Source organism: Leopardus geoffroyi, chromosome D1, assembly GCF_018350155.1.
Source record: "Leopardus geoffroyi isolate Oge1 chromosome D1, O.geoffroyi_Oge1_pat1.0, whole genome shotgun sequence".
Taxonomy (NCBI): domain Eukaryota; kingdom Metazoa; phylum Chordata; class Mammalia; order Carnivora; family Felidae; genus Leopardus; species Leopardus geoffroyi.
The window spans coordinates 89,671,960-89,689,521 of NC_059329.1; the positions used below are offsets into that span (position 1 = coordinate 89,671,960).

General features: G+C 42.8%; 1 protein-coding gene across 3 annotated transcripts in view; it reads left to right on the plus strand.

The window, feature by feature from the left end:
* Window positions 1-17,562, plus strand: part of TRIM44 (tripartite motif containing 44) — a 113,449-nt gene that overhangs the window by 54,840 nt on the left and 41,047 nt on the right. For all 3 annotated transcript variants that reach the window (XR_006714183.1, XM_045484982.1, XM_045484983.1), the window contains exon 4: window positions 4,842-4,861. Coding sequence is in view for 2 of the 3 variants with exons in the window: in XM_045484982.1 (XP_045340938.1) it covers window positions 4,842-4,861 (20 nt within the window). In the remaining variant the exon portion in view is untranslated. The remainder of the gene's footprint in view (window positions 1-4,841; window positions 4,862-17,562) is intronic.

Below are 17,562 nucleotides of genomic sequence, written 5' to 3' on the forward strand. Positions count from 1 at the left end.
TATGAAGATTATTTAAAAACCCGTCCATTAACACAGTGTGCCTGTTTTAAGAAATCTTCAGTAGGATCAATTTGATTAGGCCAAGTAGAATCACAGAGCTTCTGGTTGAGGAAGTCCAGAGATGGCAAGGTTTTTTAGTGACATTTCTTTTTAAAAATGCATTTCTGGGGCGCCTGGGTGGCTCAGTTGGTTAAGCGGCCGACTTCAGCTCAGGTCATGATCTCACGGTCCGTGAGTTCGAGCCCCGCGTCGGGCTCTGTGCTGACAGCTCAGAGCCTGGAGCCCGTTTCAGATTCTGTGTCTCCCTCTCTCTCTGCCCCTCCCCTGCTCATGCTCTGTCTCTCTCTCTCTCAAAAATAAATAAACGTTAAAAAAAAAAATTAAAAATAAATAAATAAATAAAAATGCATTTCTAATAAATCTTTTTGGGTCCTCTTATAGAATATAGGGTACGGGAGGAATTTCAGTACCACTCCCATAGGTCTAATGGGAGGTGCTCTTTCCCCTCTTCAAATAATTAACTAAATAAAGTTGTTTCCTTCTTAATCACTATAGAATATTAAAAACTTATAGACAGAGCAGAAAGTAAATGCACTAAATTGGTAGTTATCATTGGGCATTTTTTCCTTTTTTCTTCTTTTTTTGCTATATGTTTTTTCCCCCAGCTTTATTGAGATAAATAGACATATATGTAAATTTCAGGTGTACGAGTGTCATGATTTAATACATACATATATTGCAAAATGGTTGTTACCACAATAAAGTTGGTTAACCTATTCATCCCCTCATGCTCTTTTTTCTTAACATTACATATTAAATTTCCTCATATTATTAGAAATTCTTCATAAGCATAATGTTTGAATCTCAATGATACAAACTTTACTTAATCTTAGGTTACTTCTGACTTCTGACTACCATTTATTACATTACAGGGCATAAGTCATAAGTAATTACTGAGTCAAAAGTATGGGCATTTTTTAGGCTTTTGTACCTATTTGTAAACTGTCCATAGAACAGTTAGATCAGTGTAGATTTTCATCATCAGTTTTGACAGTCTCTCGTTTTTTGCCTGAATTTTATCAACTTCTTTGCCAAAGTCAAGTACTTTTCAAGTATTTTTATTTGCATGTCGTGAGTACTTCCGTCTCTTGTCTAGTTGGGAGAGAAGAGTACTGAGCTACGTGAGATAATTTTAGAAAAAGTTCCAATGAGCAAATAATTAAAAGTGATACGTGCATACCCTAAACATTTATTTTAAACTTGAAATACATATCTGTTTATTTCTTTGATTTTGAGTCAGGTTCTTTTCTTTAAGAATATGGGTTTGCCACGTGGAGTGGAGCATCATGTTCCTGGTATAAACCACATCCATACTGCACTGTTTATAAGGCCCAATTCCAGGATAACATTTGAAGCAAACTGAATGTAGAACCCTAGACTTGTATATTTTATTTTTTCTAATATTTTGCATGTGTCTCACCTACACTGGAGTTGACAGCAGTTTTTAAGTAACTCCTCTTCATTCAACTTAGTTTTCATGGAAGCAGCAGTACCCTCCTTCATTCACTTTTTGCTATTTAGTAAGATGTGCTGTCCTAATTACAAGTTCAGCTGACATAAACAGGCTTAGCAACAAACTTGCTTGATGCTTGTTGAACATACATTTCCTCTGGTGGAAGGAGAAACAAGAGGTCGTAGGTACTAGAAAGTAGCTGACCAGCCAAGAACATACAGGATATTTGATGGAGGGATTGGAAAGCACTGCTTAATCTAACAGGTCATTTAAAGAGAAGCTGTTGTTTTGCAGGCTTTCACTTCTAATACTCTCTGACACCAAAATTCACTCGCAGTGGGGGTAGAAATTAATCTTAATTCCTACTTACATCTTGCCTTCCTTCCTTCCCATTCTTGAATAATTATTACACGCCTTGTGCTGTGTTAGGTGCAACGAATAAAGAGATTAACAACACACAGTTTCTGTTCTCAAGGAGTTAAAATCCAAAGAGGGAACTACTGTATGGTACTGTCACTGTTGGTTTTCTGCTAGAACCATCCCAGAAGTATGAGCCATGGAAATATGGAGGACAGAGTAGGATTACCTCGCCCAATCTGTCAGTGAGGGAAAATTTCCAAGTGAGGCTTGATCTGACAGGATGGATGGGAATTAGGCTTTCATAATAGGAGGGACTAGCATGCACACTCTTACAAGGAAGATTTGCAGACTTCTGGATGTCTGCTGACCTATTCAAAATTGCCCTATGTGTGTGTGTGTGTGTGTGTGTGTGTGTGTTCTTTCATTTATTCATTCCTTCAACAGTTGAAACGCTCACCCTAGTCTTTCTCCATGCTTTGTGAGAGTGATTATTACTTCTGAAAAGCCACATATCTATAAACAGAAATGAATGAATGTAAAAGCACTGTCTTATGCCCCATCTTCTCTGTCCTTTCCCACTCTCCCTAGAGACGTTATTAATCAATTCAGGGAAAGTACAATAATGGGCACCATTTGTCGAACACTTATAATGTACCAGACACTTACTCAGTGTTCTACATGTCTTCTCATTTATTTTAACCCGTATTGCCACCCTGTGAGGTAAGAATTAGGATCCCTATGTGTAGAGCAGGGAACTGAACCTTGGGGAGTTAAGGCAAATTGCCAAAAGCTTCACTGTTGGAATTGACGGACCTGAATTTGAGACCATGTTTCTCTAAGTCAGAAACCCCATCTCTTAACTGCTGCGCCAAGATACAGGATTGTGAGGAGGACTGACTCTAAATCATGGGAGAGAGTTTGGCTACTTTTTTCCAAAAGATTCTCCTAGACAATTACTTTGAACATCCAAAGATAATTGAAAAATTGTATTGAGGTTTAATTAAGTCATTGATAGTTATGTAACTCATATTCAATTTAAATTCTATGAAGTTTTTTCTTACTAGATTATAGTTCCCATAAGACCTGCTAGTCGATCAAAATGCAAAGAAAGCTTCCAACACCCCTATGCCCTCCTTCCACCGCTCGCCCCACTTCTCTCGTTGGAGTGTGGATGATTAGTGCCCTGACCAAGACTGCAAGTCCTTAGCAGTCTGCTAAAAATGCCCTCCTTCTCCAACCTCCAGTGTATCATCTGATTTAAATCACCTTTCTGGCTACAGCTGTCCTTTTAGGCTTGTGCCCTGGCAGTCCCCCTTGACCTCAGTCGCACTCGCAGCCCTCCAGCCCCACACCACCGCCACCTCCCCTGCCTGGAACACACACAAACACGTCCCCGTTCTCTAGTTTCATTAAACTCAAAATTCCTTAAAAATACTTTTTTTTTTTCTTTTTTAAATTGCTATGCCTTTGCTTTTACTAGTCTGGTGCCCTTCCCACTCACCTTCTGTTGTCAACTTGGGAAAATCCTGCTTATCCTTCAAGGGCCAATATAAATGTCACCTTCTCTGTGAAGCCCTCCCTTCCCCCTTCCCCAGAAGAGGCAGTGTTTGTCATTTCCCTTCTGACTCTTAAAGCAGTCTGTCTATTTCTTTGGTAGAGCCCTCGACACAGTTCATTTTCTGTCTCTTTTTGTCTGTTTCCCCTGCTCCTGAATGGGAGCTCCTAGGTTAGATCATTATTTATCTTTCACCCTCAGTGCCCACATGTAGTAGTTCCTTAATGATCATACTGAATCGTTACTGATATTGATACTAACCTTTATTAAGTGCATCCTATATCTTAGGCACTGTGCTTGATGTTTACACATAAATATTTCCCTGTTTAATCCTCATACTCCTTGTATACTGTATTACGCCTTGTTTTACAAAGTAGGAAACTGAAGTTAAGTGAGGCAAAATAACTTGACCAGGTTGACACAAGTGGATGGAGTAAAGATTTGAGAGTGTCTGACTCCAGAGTTCATTCCTTTATACCGACAGAAACAGTCAATCTGATACGTTCCCTGGGGACTTACCAACAACGAGGAGATAGATTCTCTATTGAGACCAACCCTGAATGGCTAAAGAGAAGCATGTAAAATACCCTGTAACCAAAAGGATGAGTGAGGTCCCTTGGAAAAGGCTTGAGAGTCATTTGAAAAATTTTGTTTATTCGCAAGAAGAGGCTCAAAGGACTCTGTTCTGATCACTGGTAAAGTTAGGTTCAGAAAATCCAGTACCCGGACAAATAACCCTCACACACTGTTTTTGCAGACAGGGATGAGAAAAAGAGAAAAGCCGGTGTTGGGCTGAAGGATGTTGTGGATCATCAAATGCCAGAGCTACCCTTTTACAAAGGAGAAGACCAAAGGTCCAGATTCATTAATTAACTTGCCCAAGGGCACATAGCTAATAAATAACAGAGCTGGGCCTAGAATCCCCATTTTTTGAGTCCCAGTTCAGTGCCCTTTCTACCATAGTGTGCTCTATATTAGAGTTGCTATGTTCATGTTTGGAGAAAAAATGCTGGACCAAGGCAGAAATGAGTCTTTGAAGGAAACAGCTTGATGCCTTTGGAGCTGGTCAGCTTTTGCCTAAGACCTGCTGCTATTTTTGGGCTCTCGGTTTGCTCAGAACTAAATACTGCCAGCCATACAAATAAAAAGGCAAGGCTATTATTTAGGCCTCCTAGGTCTGTGCATTCACTTATCTGCTTGCAAGGGCAAATTATCAGTTCATCTCTGCTGGGCAGTTCGAGCATAGGATTATATTAGCCTTTGTCTTAGCCCTTGGACATCTACTGGTGTGTCTCTGTTAAAATAAATGCACAAGCCATGCTTCTGCGTTGCCAGAGGAGAGGGAAAAGAAGGAAAATAAATCTGTCTCTACCAATGCCGATTTCTAATGCTGTTTCTTTCTGTTTCTTTCAGGGTGACGAGGAAGGACCCAGGTAAGATCACATTATTGCTGCTTGTCTGTTCTCAGAAATGAAGTAGAGTGACATTTGTGGCCTTTTAATGCCCCATGAAATATGGACAGCCAAAGAACAGCACAGAAAAGGGCTCAACATCTTAAGCCGGGGCTTTGAAGATCTTATTTTGTAAGGCTCCCATTTCCCTCCCCATCTATGCCATTTCCTGCCTGTAACCTTCAGATAAAGGTAGACTTTAAAGCATGTAATGACAGTAACTTCAGAATACCTTGTTAAGAAGAGTAGGCACTATATTTGAATGGTAATTAGGCTCTCAGGTGGACTGCCTAGATAAACTTTTGCATTGTTCTTTCTTGATTGGAATTGGATTGCTTTTTTTTTTTTTTAATGGGCTCTGGATCCAATATTCTTTATTTCTGATCTATAACATCTTTGTGTCTGACTACAGACACCTATACCATGAATCCTATGATATTATGGAACTTCGTTTAGGAAAAAAAAAAATCCTTTCTGCTTCTGTATCATCACATGAGATTTGAAAGCGTGTTTCATTATTGCCTCAGCCTTGCAGTAAATCTGGAATTTGGTTTACTTACCTCTGCTGTCCTGCTGCTCAGATGGTGAGAACGGGCTCTCGGAAATGCTGCAGCTTGGCCATCAACACAATCGGGGCTTCTGTGCAAAGTAAAATACAACATCCAGATGGGTCCCCTGTGTCACATAGGATCAACAAGGACTGTTAAGGCTAGAGATACCAGGAAGTTCATTTAGGCCACTGCTATTCAAGCTTTAGTTTTAGAAGAAGTGCCCTTGTTTTCAAATGAGCTTTTAAGTACAATCCCAATGTACAAACCTAGGGTTCCTCAGAACTCAGTTTGAAAATCACTTATCTAGTTCAAATTTCTCATTGAAAGAAGCTAAATGACTTGTCCAAGGTACCTTACTGGAATCAGCGTCTGGTCCTTCCTTGGTTTCATTTATAAACAAACAAATAAAGTTTCTTCTTCTTTCTTTTTCTGTCCCCATATCCTGAGCCTCTTCCTCGGTGCCATGTTACCGCACATCTTGTCTCTCCTAATGCTTTGGAACTGTGCTTCTCAGCGTAGATCTAGCTCCTTGTCTACTGTGGCTAAAGCCACAGGCGCCCTGGCTTTAAAACTGCAGAGCCTCAGGAAATTTCTTCAAACTCCTCTTCCCAGTTGTTCTCAGGAACAGACTTCTTCTGTGTTGTGGTTCACTTATTTCCTCCCTCCCTCCTTGCTTCCCTCTTTCCCTCCCTCTCTTTAAAAAAAAAAAAAATATTTTTTTTAATGTTTATTCACTTTTTGAGAGACAGAGTAGGAGCAGGGCAGGGGCAGAGAGAGAGAGAGAGGGAGACACAGAATCCTAAGCAGGCTCCAGGCTCTGTGCTGACAGCCGAGAGCCCAACGCAGGGCTTAAACTCACAAACCATGAGATTGTGACCTGAGCCGAAGTCAGATACTTAACCAACTGAGCCACCCAGGTGCCCCCCCCCTTTCTTTTCTTATGACCTACTATGTGTCAGGCACCGTGCTACATGCTGGGTATACAGTAATAACTAAGACAGACATGGTTCCTATCTTTGTGGGAGAAACAAGCGTATAATCGGGCCCCTACACTGTGGGTGAAGTGCTATGATTAAGGGAAGTTTAGGCTGCTTTAGGAAAGCTCCTAAGTCAGTGTTGGAGGATAAGGGAAGGCTTTCCAGAAAAGGTTATATATGAACAGAGCTCTAAAAGATGAGAAGGCAGGCGAAGGAGGAGAAGGGGATAGGGTTGTTATAGGGAGAGAGAACAACTTGTGGGAAAGCTCTAGACAAGAGGAGTGTGGAGCAAAGAAAGCCGAATCCAGATCATTTAGGGCCTTAGAGGCCACCTATGGTATTTGAGCACTAGCTTGCCGGCAGTGAGAAAGCATTAAAGAATTGTAAATGGGAATTGACCCCGATAGATTTGCATTTTGGAAGTCCCCCCTGCATGCCTGAACTGGAAGTGGATTAACACCAGAACCTGGGAGCCTAAATCCACATCTTCTCTAGTGATTGACCGGGTTTTTACCATTTTGCATAGACCTTCAGTTTCAACAGACTCTAAATTGTCTCCTTGGCACTCCATCTCTCCTACTGTCAAGACTAGCTCTAGCTCCTGAAAATCCGGGCCGAGTACAGCCCTGAACCTTCTTTGTCCCCAGAAAGAACGTTCAGACAAGACCAAATAATGAAAACACCTTAACAGAGGTAATGTGGCTTGGAGGAGCCTGATGAGGATGAACACACTCGTCTTGTCTTCATGGGTACATGTCAGAGGCACGTTGAGTAGAAGAACAGAGGGACCTTATGAAGAGATTACCTCACTTCCAAGATACTATTTAGTGTAAGATACTGGTTGTAGAGTTTAATTGCAGATACCCTCGTGTCATTTTGACAAGACAGTTGTGAAGCATAGTTTTCTTTACGAGCAGCCACGAAGTCAAGCTGTCTGCCTAAGCGAGGCTGTCATGGATGTTAGCAGGGATTCTTTTGGACCGGGACTCGACAGAACCCTCTTGTGGTACGATGAACACTTGAAGAGCATGTTCTGATTTGGCAGAAAGAGAAAAGAGGAGTCAAATTTTCTTCTTAAACTTTAAATTTATACTCGTTGGTTCCATTCAGTTTGTGTTGAACTACCATTTGGCTCAGTTAATTCCAATTAACACTTCAGGGCGGATTGCCTTTGATCTGGAATTTCTCTCATTTATGATATACACTTCACCATCCCAATAAACCAAATTGAGTTTTGTTCCAAAGGCTCCTGTGTTGCTGACAGTATTAAATGAGAGTTTGATGTGTGAGGGAGACAGAAAGGAAGTGCGGGTCTGCCTGCACAGGGGACGGAAGAGGAATGAATCGGGAGTCTCTGCATCCAGGTCTCTTGGATGGTTATACCTGTGTCTCCTTTGCTGGCGTTCTTTCCGTACAGCCGCTTCCCCACTGTCTGCACGGAAGTCCAGCCTCTCTCCACAGTGGCGGGAACAAAGGAGATTTCCTGTCCTGTTGAAACGTCTTCTGTTTGTAACAGAGGTCTCTCGGCTGGGGTCTCCCTGCCTTCTTCCTCCTTTCCCTTCTGACTCCCCAAGCCATTTGACATGACATGTCTCAGTATTGTACTTTTGGTCCTGTCTGTTCCTTGCCCTGAATTGTATTGTGTAGTTGTCCTACTAATCAATAACAGTAATAATCATAGCTGTCACTTACTGAAGGTTTACTAGGTACGGTGTTTTTATATATATCCTCATTTAATCCTCATGTAAAGCCTATGATGTGGTTATTATCTCACTTGTAAAATGAGGAAATTAATGCTCAGAAGGATGAACTTGCCCTAGATCACAGAGCTAGTAAGTCGCAGAGCTAGGATTTGAATCCAGTCTGGCTTCAGGGTTCATGCCCTCCACCACCATTTGGACTATCTGCCCTCATCGGCCAGCGCACTGCTTTTCCTCCCCGAAGGCTGTGAGAGCCGGGAGGCTTCACGCCTACTCCTCGGGGGATCACCTTGCTCTTGTTCCTCTGACCTGGGAGGTCTTGACTTGCTTTGACACTGAATTGCTGGGGCCTCTGTTTTCTGCAAGCTGCCTCTCCCCTCCTTAGCCTCTGTCATCCTAAAAGGATATTTCTTCGCTTACCCGCACACAGTGCCCTTTCAGGGTCAGCAGCAAACGGGGGCCCTTTCAGACTCCCTGGGGAGAAGGCGGCCAGGCCTTCCTTTGACCCACTCCCCCCACCCCGCCCCCGCAGAATCGGCCGCATGTTGCCCCTGCATCTGGTGGTCTACTCCTCAAATCCATGTGATGGCTACATAGATGGTGAGGGTCCTTGGAGGGCGTGGAGGAACAAAAGTCCTCATGTGTACAACATGGATATTACCCATCGTGGAGTCATCTTTTAAGAGGGTGTCTTTGAAGCCCAGAGTGATTTTTTTTTTTTCCAAGCAAAAAAAGCAATTTACACTTTTGGCAGCAATTTTCTGTCTTCTCTGTGCTATTACGGGAGATCTTGTGTTCACTCCCTCACAGATCGGCTCCTCAGCGCCTGCTGGAGCCCGCTGAGAAGTGATATATATTCCAGGAGAGGGGGTGGCAATAGATGCTGCTGCCTTAAAGCTGTTTTGTAGTGGGAGGAAGTCAGAGAGGGAAGGACCCCGAAACTCTTGTGCTCGGAGGAAAAAGGAGCAAGATCAATATGAAATCTTGATTTGTTATTGAGATGTTCTGTGATTTTTTTCTTTTTTTCTTTTTTTTTTAACATAGAGGAAAATGGCTTTTTAATAGTAACAACCATATTTGGGACTTCTGTAGAATATTTCATCTTCAGATCTGGCTTTTATTCAGGCAAAAAGCTCCCGCTGAGATCAGTGTGAATCTGACCCGTGCCGATTCTGTGATCAAACAGGCAGCGAGTTCTGAAGGAGTAGGAGCTCAAGGAGAGTCAGCAGACCTGCCTTCTATTCTTGGTCTGCCTGAGACTGACTGCGTGACCTTGGGCTAGTCATTCAACCTCGTTGCCTCTGTGTAGTCTGTTTTTATTTCTCTGTAAACACTAGCCTTTCTTCCCCCTGCTGTCCACCCAGTTTTTTGGGGATGTGGTTGTGTGAAGAAATACAGTCTTATATCACATATGGAGTGGAAAGAATCTGCTTCTTAGAGATTCTGTAATTTAGTAGATTCTTAAAAAAATCTTCTGAATTTTGTTTCTTTAAAAATCTTCTTGGGGCTGTATACAAGGTACTCTTCCCCACCCCCAAAATAATAACCGTATGTTCTTAGACATGACATCTCTCCTCCTGACAACTTAGTTTGTAGAGATAAAAGAGAACTAAATCAGTGATACACTTAGGTTTCTTTTGTCCTCTGATTGCAAATTCATGACTTGGTTTTTGCACTGTCTTCATTTCAGAAGACCTAGCTCGAAGCCAAAGAAAATGGCTCAGATACTTGTGACATGGGATGGAGTGATCAGGGCTGCTTATTATACAGAAGTGGGGTCCCAGCATCTAAGCTGGCCTCCTGTACAGAGAATCTCTTAACTGTCGCATTTCCCTGTCACAGAACCTGGGTTGACTTTGCTTTCCCCTGCTGATGTGGATCGTTTATCCCCTACTCTCCCAGGTGAGGGATGGAGTTCTGCTGTGCATTATGCTGCCTCTCAGTAATAGAAGCTAACGTAATTGATTTTCAGATATTTACCCATGATAGTCACTTTATCTTATTTTATGCATATTGGTATACAACCAGAGGATGCAGGCACAGCTGGAAAATTCAGCCAGGGTGCCTCTGGTTTACCTCCATCGGCCTCACACTAGAAATGCCGGCCAGGAGCAGCTGCCTGCCTTTTTGGGCTGTGCATATCGCTAGCAACAGCAAGAGCCCCAGTAGGAAGGGGCCCCGGTGTCCCTTTGCATACTGTGGTTTTACTGGGAACATTTACGTATGTTACCTCATTTATTTCTCATATCAGTCCTCATAGGTGACTAATCCATTATCCAGAGCTGCAGAGAGGTGATACCTACGTGAGGTGACACAGCTGAAAAACGGTAGAACTGGTGTTCAGACTCCAGTAGTCTGACTCGAACATGCGACTCTTAACCACTGCACCGTCACAGTGCTCGCTAAGAAGTGTGTTGGATGTAGAGTAGGGTACAGCCAACGCAGAGCAGAGAGTCAGAAAAGATAACATTTGTGCTGGACTTCGAAGAATGGGTATGGGTAGGCTTTTCCAGGTGGAGAGGGTAGAAAGGCCATCCAAGCAGAGGGACCAGCATGTCTCAAGGCTCGGAGGAAAAATGCATGTGCTGTGTAAGGAATGGTGAGCCACTGCATGACCGGACTGTGGCAGGAGGTGGGCCTAACAGATGGGTGGGTTCGCCCTGCAGAGGGTCTTGTGCGCTATGCTGGGATGCCAGAAGGTTGTACTATCGCTTTGTCCTTACTATAGAAGAAGTGGACAGACTTCTAAATCTTGCGGGTCTCTTCCTGTAGTTGTATCTCATGATTTGCTATGGGTAAATTGTTTGCTCTCTTGTGCCTCAGTTTCCCCATCAAAATAACACATCCTGTTATACTTAAAGACAAGTATGCCGTGAAGCATTGAAAGTGTGTTCTTCCGGGTTTCTTTTTTTAGATGGAAAAACAAGCAGCTGAGCTAAAGTAGCTGAAGAGGGAAATTGATTTGTGTCTTATAACCCTATTTTGACAGCTCCTGCCTTCCTCAAACTTAAAATCGGGTTTGGAAAGTAGTTATCTACTTCCAAATTAATAGAGAAAAGGAGTACTAAAGCCCCGACATTTTCCAAATAGATTTAGGACTAAAGATATTTTTTAAAACCTTGTCAAAGAGTTAAATCGATGTCACATTTGTCCCTGAGTTAGATCTGGTGCTGAAGAGTCTGGCTGGAGCCTACTTCTCTTCTTCCTTGTTTGTCTTCATAGCCATTTTGGACCAGCAATTAAACATAATTCGTTTGAGGAAGTCACAAAACTCCAGTCTGTGTGTTAAGAATAACTAGATTGGATGTCATTGCCTGTGCCCCCCTCCTGGGGCAGCCATTGTAAAATTGTCGTTAGTGGTGTCTTTTTCATTTTAGGAGAAACCAGCCAAGCTCTAGCATCTTCTCACTTGCTCCCAGTGAGAGGCACGTAAGAGGTCAATAATTCCATTTTCCCAACAGCTTCCGAGGATCTTTCCTTTTTTTGTAGCTCCGTGTGCCTGAACTGCATTCACCTCTTTACCCAGAAACCTGCAGCATCCATGACAGATGGTGGGAGCAGAAGCTGGTGTGTTTTTGTGATTTGGTTTGTTTTTGTTTTCTTTTCTCCTTCAAAGATGATGTGAAGTTAAGAGTTAATAAGCGTAGGTCTCTTTAAACCCAGGGAGGTAGCTTCAGGACAGTAAGAGGTAGCCGAAGGCCAAGATGAAACTTGGGTACCCTAAATGGTGAGGTCTTTGCCAAGGACCAGTGTTCATGTATGTGCCTGTTTGGACCTAGGACCTAACTATGAGCGTGTGTATGTTCATAAAAGAAATACTTCCTTAGCCACAAGCAGGGGTTTCAGGGAAGAAAAGCACCTTCTTATATAAATGTCTCATTCCCCCCACTGCTTCGCACCGCTGCCGATTGTTCCCCGTAGGTTGTGGTGTGGTTGTAAAGTGGAAAAGCATTTGTTTCCTTGGTGAGTACACGTCTCCTTCCCCTCTGGCTCCATCAGTTCTATTTAAAGGAAAGTGAGGTGGAGCATGAGGAACACAGCCCAGAGCAGGAGGGGATGTGAGAACTACGGCGAAGGTGGGAGAGAAGCATCTCTCAGCTGCCCCCCGGCTGCTAGACGCGTCTCGGTGGAGATGCAGTGGGGTGCTGTGTGGTCCCCCACACCTGAACAGGTGCTTCCACCTGAGGACCAGTGAGAGCCGCCCAGGCGGCCGGCTTTGCCTTCCATGCTTGTCCAGGACTCACAGTTCTTCGGCAGCAGGGGTGCTGCCTGCTTATGTGCCGAATGTTAAACAGGAGCCGGATCTGCATAGCATACTCAGGCATTGAACACAGCTCTGTGAGGTAGAGTTATTCCATCCTTTTTGCAGAGGAGGAAACTGATATTCTAAGAAGTTACATGATTAAGCCATGGTCACACCGTCAGAAAGTGAGTCCATCGGGACTGGAACCCAGATCTGTCAGGCTTAAAATTCTGTGCTTTCAACCACTGCACCATACTGCCTTTCTAAGGTGATGCAAGGTTCGTATCTTCCAACGTCTTGGCTGGGAAAAGTGACAAGGCAGCAGGGATTTGGCATTTTTATCAGAAAAACTTTTCATTTTCTTTGTTGAATGGCAACAAGCAGTTTGCCTGAGATGGAAGTTGAAGCGGAGCTTGCCAGGAAACTGCCTGAGGGGGAACGAACCAGAACTTCTCTCCCCAGACAGGTAAACATGAGTTTACTCCCTGGCTTTTGTGGAGCCAGCAACTGCCATCGCCTTTTCTGAAAGAGCCACTGTTCACCCAGTGGCAGGTGCAGGCCAACTGTTGTCATGGCAACGGCAGGAGAGGCGAGCAAGTTTAATTCCAGAACTGATAATTAACTCGGGGGTGGGGAGGGGGGTAAGGAGAGGAATGGGGGGATAATTGTTTCAGGAGGGAAAACTTAGCAATTACCAGCAAGCTGCATAGATGAAAAGGCCAGACACAGATGCCCCTGGAATTCAGTGCCTATCCCCTCTGGTTAGGAAGTTTTGATAACTCGTCCCCAGCCAACCAAGACACTTTAAGGAACCAGATGAGGAAAGAGGAATGTTACATAGGCTGGGAAGAGAAATTCAGGGGGTCAGGTGAATGACTACCCTAAATGACGGCAGCCGTCTAGAAGCAATCCAGAAATGCCATCTGAACTCTGCGGGAAGAATTCGTGCTTGGGGAGAAGGCAGGGCCCATAAAGCACACCTGTTTTGAGTTTGTACTTCTATGTATGGAATGAGGGACAGAGGCTTCATAGAGAGTAAAAGGAAGACTTGTAGAGACAAGGCACTTGTTGAGGCGCTTGATCATTGTGGCTGTTAGTCTGTAAACCCTCAGAGATTGTAACATTGAAAGTAAGCTAAGCGTTCCACATGGATTATCCATCTCATTTAATCCTTACAGCCGCCTAGCATGAAGGTGTTTGTTATTCTCCTAAAAGAATTTGAATATTCAGTACCTTGCCCAAGGTCACAGAGCTAGTAAGTCACTGTGCTGAATCCTATTGTCCTATTGATTTGTATTTATAAAATAAAACCTATATTACTCTATAGGGAAGAATCAGGCTTAAGTAGATATGAACACTTTACAGTAAAAAGGAAGATAATGCTTTTTTTTAGTGGAGATAAGGTGAGCTACAAAATAAAAATTACTGAATGAGAAATATTGGAGAATGTCCTGTCATGCTTCTGAGATCTGTCACACTCCTAGCTCACAGATTAACCCTGTGTCTCCAGTTCTGATCGGGGAAAAAGTGTGAGTCATGGTTCCTTCCTAACTTGTTATATATTTTTTAAGATTATTTTTTTTGCAGATGTGGAGCTCGAACTCATGACCCCAAGGTCAAGAGTCACATGCTTTTCTTTAGAGGTGCCCGGGTGGCTCAGTTGGTTAAGTGTCCGACTTTGGCTCAGGTCACGATCTCACAGTTTGTGGGTTCGAGCCCTGCATCGGGCTCTGTGCTGACAGCTCAGAGCCTGGAGCCTGCTTCGGATTCTGTGTCTCCCTCTCTCTCTGCCTCTCTCCTGCTCATACTCTGTCTCTTTCTCTCAAAAATAAACAAACATAAAAATTTTTTTTTAAAAAGTCGCATGCTCTTCTGACTGAGCCAGCCAGGCACCCCACTGATGTATTTTTTTTGAGAGAGAGAGTGAGAAAGACTGGGCACACACAGGTGGGGGAGGGGCAGAGGCAGAGGGAGAGATTGAGAATCTGAAGCAGGTTCCACACCCAGTGCAGAGCTGATGCAGGGCTTGATCTCACAACTGTGAGATCATGACCTGAGCTGAAATCAAAAGTCGGATGCTTAACCAACTGAGCCACCCAGATAGATGCCCACCTAACGATGTATTTTAGTCAAACTTCCATGGCTTATGTATTTTTCATTGGGAAAAATGTCATACTTTATAGCAAGACTTCCCTGTATTCTGTGAGTGTGTGTGTGTGGGAGAGAGAGAGAGAGAGGTGTGTGTGTGTGTGTGTGTGTGTGTGTGTGTGTGTGTGTGAGAGAGAGAGAGAGAGAGAGAGAGAGAGATGGGGGTGGGTGGAGAGGGAGAAAGGACCAGGGAGAGAAAAATTTTGCTTTAAAATGATGAGTCTCAGGGGTACCTGGCTGGCTTAGTCAGTAGAGCATGAAACTCTTATCTCAGGGTCATGAGTTTGAGCCCCACATTGGGTGTAGAGATTACTTATGAGACAACAACTAAAGTGATGAGTCTCAGTGGAAAGAGAAACCTAGCATTTATCCAGCAGTATCTTCAGAGCACCTACTTGCTTCCAGGTGTTGTCTTTGGTGCTAGGAGTGTAGTTGCCAACAAAACATTCAAGGTTCATGTCCTCAATGAGGTTATATCCTAGACTCTCAAGTAAGGATTGTGAAATGAAAGTGGTATATAATTTAAAAACACATTTTAAATAAATCCATTAGCCTCTCTCCTAAAACCAATTATAGGAAGTCAAACTTGTCCAGTCCTTCTGACTGGGAGGAAAATATGCAGAAAATAGAGTAAAAGTGAAGTATATGTTGATAATCACCACTTAAAACTATGAGCTTCCCCTCGATTTTCCAGAAGTTTGACAAACTCTCCTAAGTTGATGTTGCCTTTGTAAGCGAAACAATTAATATCAAAATTTGGGAGTTCGACTGACACAATAATTATGCTGGAAAATGTAATTTTGCCTGCATAATAGAGGTGGGATTATTTCAAGGAGATCTCATTAATGTGCTGCTCATCAACAAAGAGCAGTGTAACCTTTCTCTTATTAGATTAGTACAGGGTCATGATGCAAAAGGCTGTGGGAACAATTCTCAGTCTTTTGTTCTAAGAAAATAAATTAAGCACTGTCTAGAAGTCTAGATATGGAAATTGAAATCATTGAAGACAGAAAAACAGTGTGGCCACACATACTGAAATCAACATAACCTTCTTTCCTTTCTGCGAGTTTTATTCCTTTACCCATTTGTTGAGCAGATTTTACCAAGCGTCTGCTATGACCTAGGCAGTGCTAGATGTTGGAGCTGTCATAGAAGTCAAAATCAAAACCAGCCCTTGTTTACGTACAGTGGTCGGTCTCTCCTCCACATTTCAGGGGCGTACATCTGCTCTGTCTGCTCATCTCTCTGCAAGCGTAAAGAATCGGCAGCCTACTAAAAAACTGCATGTCATGTGCAATTGTAAATGGAAATCCCCCAGTGCAAGGCTTCCCAGATATAGTGGACTGAACACTAATTTGAATTGTTGACTTACTCTTCTAAGGTAGAGTTCCATGTCCAGTAAGTGTGGAACATGCTACCCGTTTACCCACATCTCGGAGCTCCACAAGTACCATGCATGGTATGATGGAGTTCGAGCAGCCTTGTGATAATGAGACCTGCCTCCTTGTTTAACCCAACGTTCCCAAACTAATTGATTATAAGGCTCTTTTAACTCCTATCACATAAATATCCCCCAGAACAGTGTTCCTCACCTGGAGGAATGCAGCTCAGTCTCCACTAGACGATGAGACCGGATGCTGACAATTGGCCACTCAAAGAGGGCAGGAGACCTAAGGCAATATATTAGGAGTGTACATCTCTCAGGCTGAAATCTCCCCCTCATTGTACTGCATGTCAAATAACTGGGATTTCTGAACGGCTTTCACTGATGTGATTTATTTCCGGTACAATTGGAAATGTAGTTATCAGGGGTACAGATAATTGAAGCTGATATACATTCTTGGGAAAAAGAAACCTAGAAAGGGCCACTGGGATTTTTTTTTAATTGACATGAAAAAAGATAAAACCTGGATTTCCATAATTCCATTAAAAATAAGACATCCATCATAACTAATTTTTTTTTGTTCTTTTCATCTTAATGTATTTCCTTTCACTTTTTAACAACAAAAAAGTTGTGATACTGGTGTATACCAAGCACCCAGCACTTTGCCTAGAACAGAGTAGACCCTTAACTATTGGTTGAGTGAAGGAATGAATGAATGAGACAATGATTAGGGACGTTACTAAACACAGAATAATCCAGAACAAGGTCATTTTTGTTTGTTTGTTTGTTTGTTTGCTTTAAGTCAGTGTATAAAGTGGGCCTGCCCTTTTATCACATGATGGTGCCTCTTATATCCAGTAACAGTCATGTGCTTATCATAGTTTGGGAGCAACTAAGAAAATAACATATATAAAAGTGTTTTGCAAAGTGTTAAGTGCTTCACCCAGGGAATAGTTGTATTTTGTATTTTACCAATGATTATGGAAGTGCTCAGCATTCAGTCTCAGAAATTTCCCTGATACAACCAAGCACTGATGCCAGATGGATTATACATCAGGATCACAGCATTTTGACTTAAAGGCCCAAGAGACGTTGGCAACGGGACTAAGATGTCAGGTCTTCGGGAGAACCTCTGCCCATCCACTTTCTCCTCAGCCTTCTAAGGGCACCCTCTCTGTCTGTATTGAGAATCAAGTGAGCATATATGTGAATGATAGTATGTGAGATGCAGATAAGAAATGAGAATGATGCTCTGTGCCCTTCAGAAGTATAAAGCGTGAAGCAAGCACAATCGGATTGGATGGTAGAAGATGAAGTCTTTGTGTAACGGTATCTGTTAAGACATAATTGTGTTTACAACTTGAGGTTCGTATATGAGTCATTTAAATAAACACCAGGATAAATAAATAAACATTTACCAGAAGTAATGAAGGAAACAAGAAGATTGACCTTGATTCACCACCTTTACAACTTACGGGGTATGCACAGACATCTCATTTCCTTATACTGACAAGCCTGAGAGGTGGTTTTGCTGTCCTCACATTACAGATTGAGGGGACTGAGTGAGAATAAGTGACTTGTCCAGGGTCTCCCAGCTAGATCTGGTAGTGGAGAGGGTCCGCGCCATTGGAAGTAAGGCCTTCTTGTTCTGTATTCTGTATCTTTGCTCTCACAGCTACT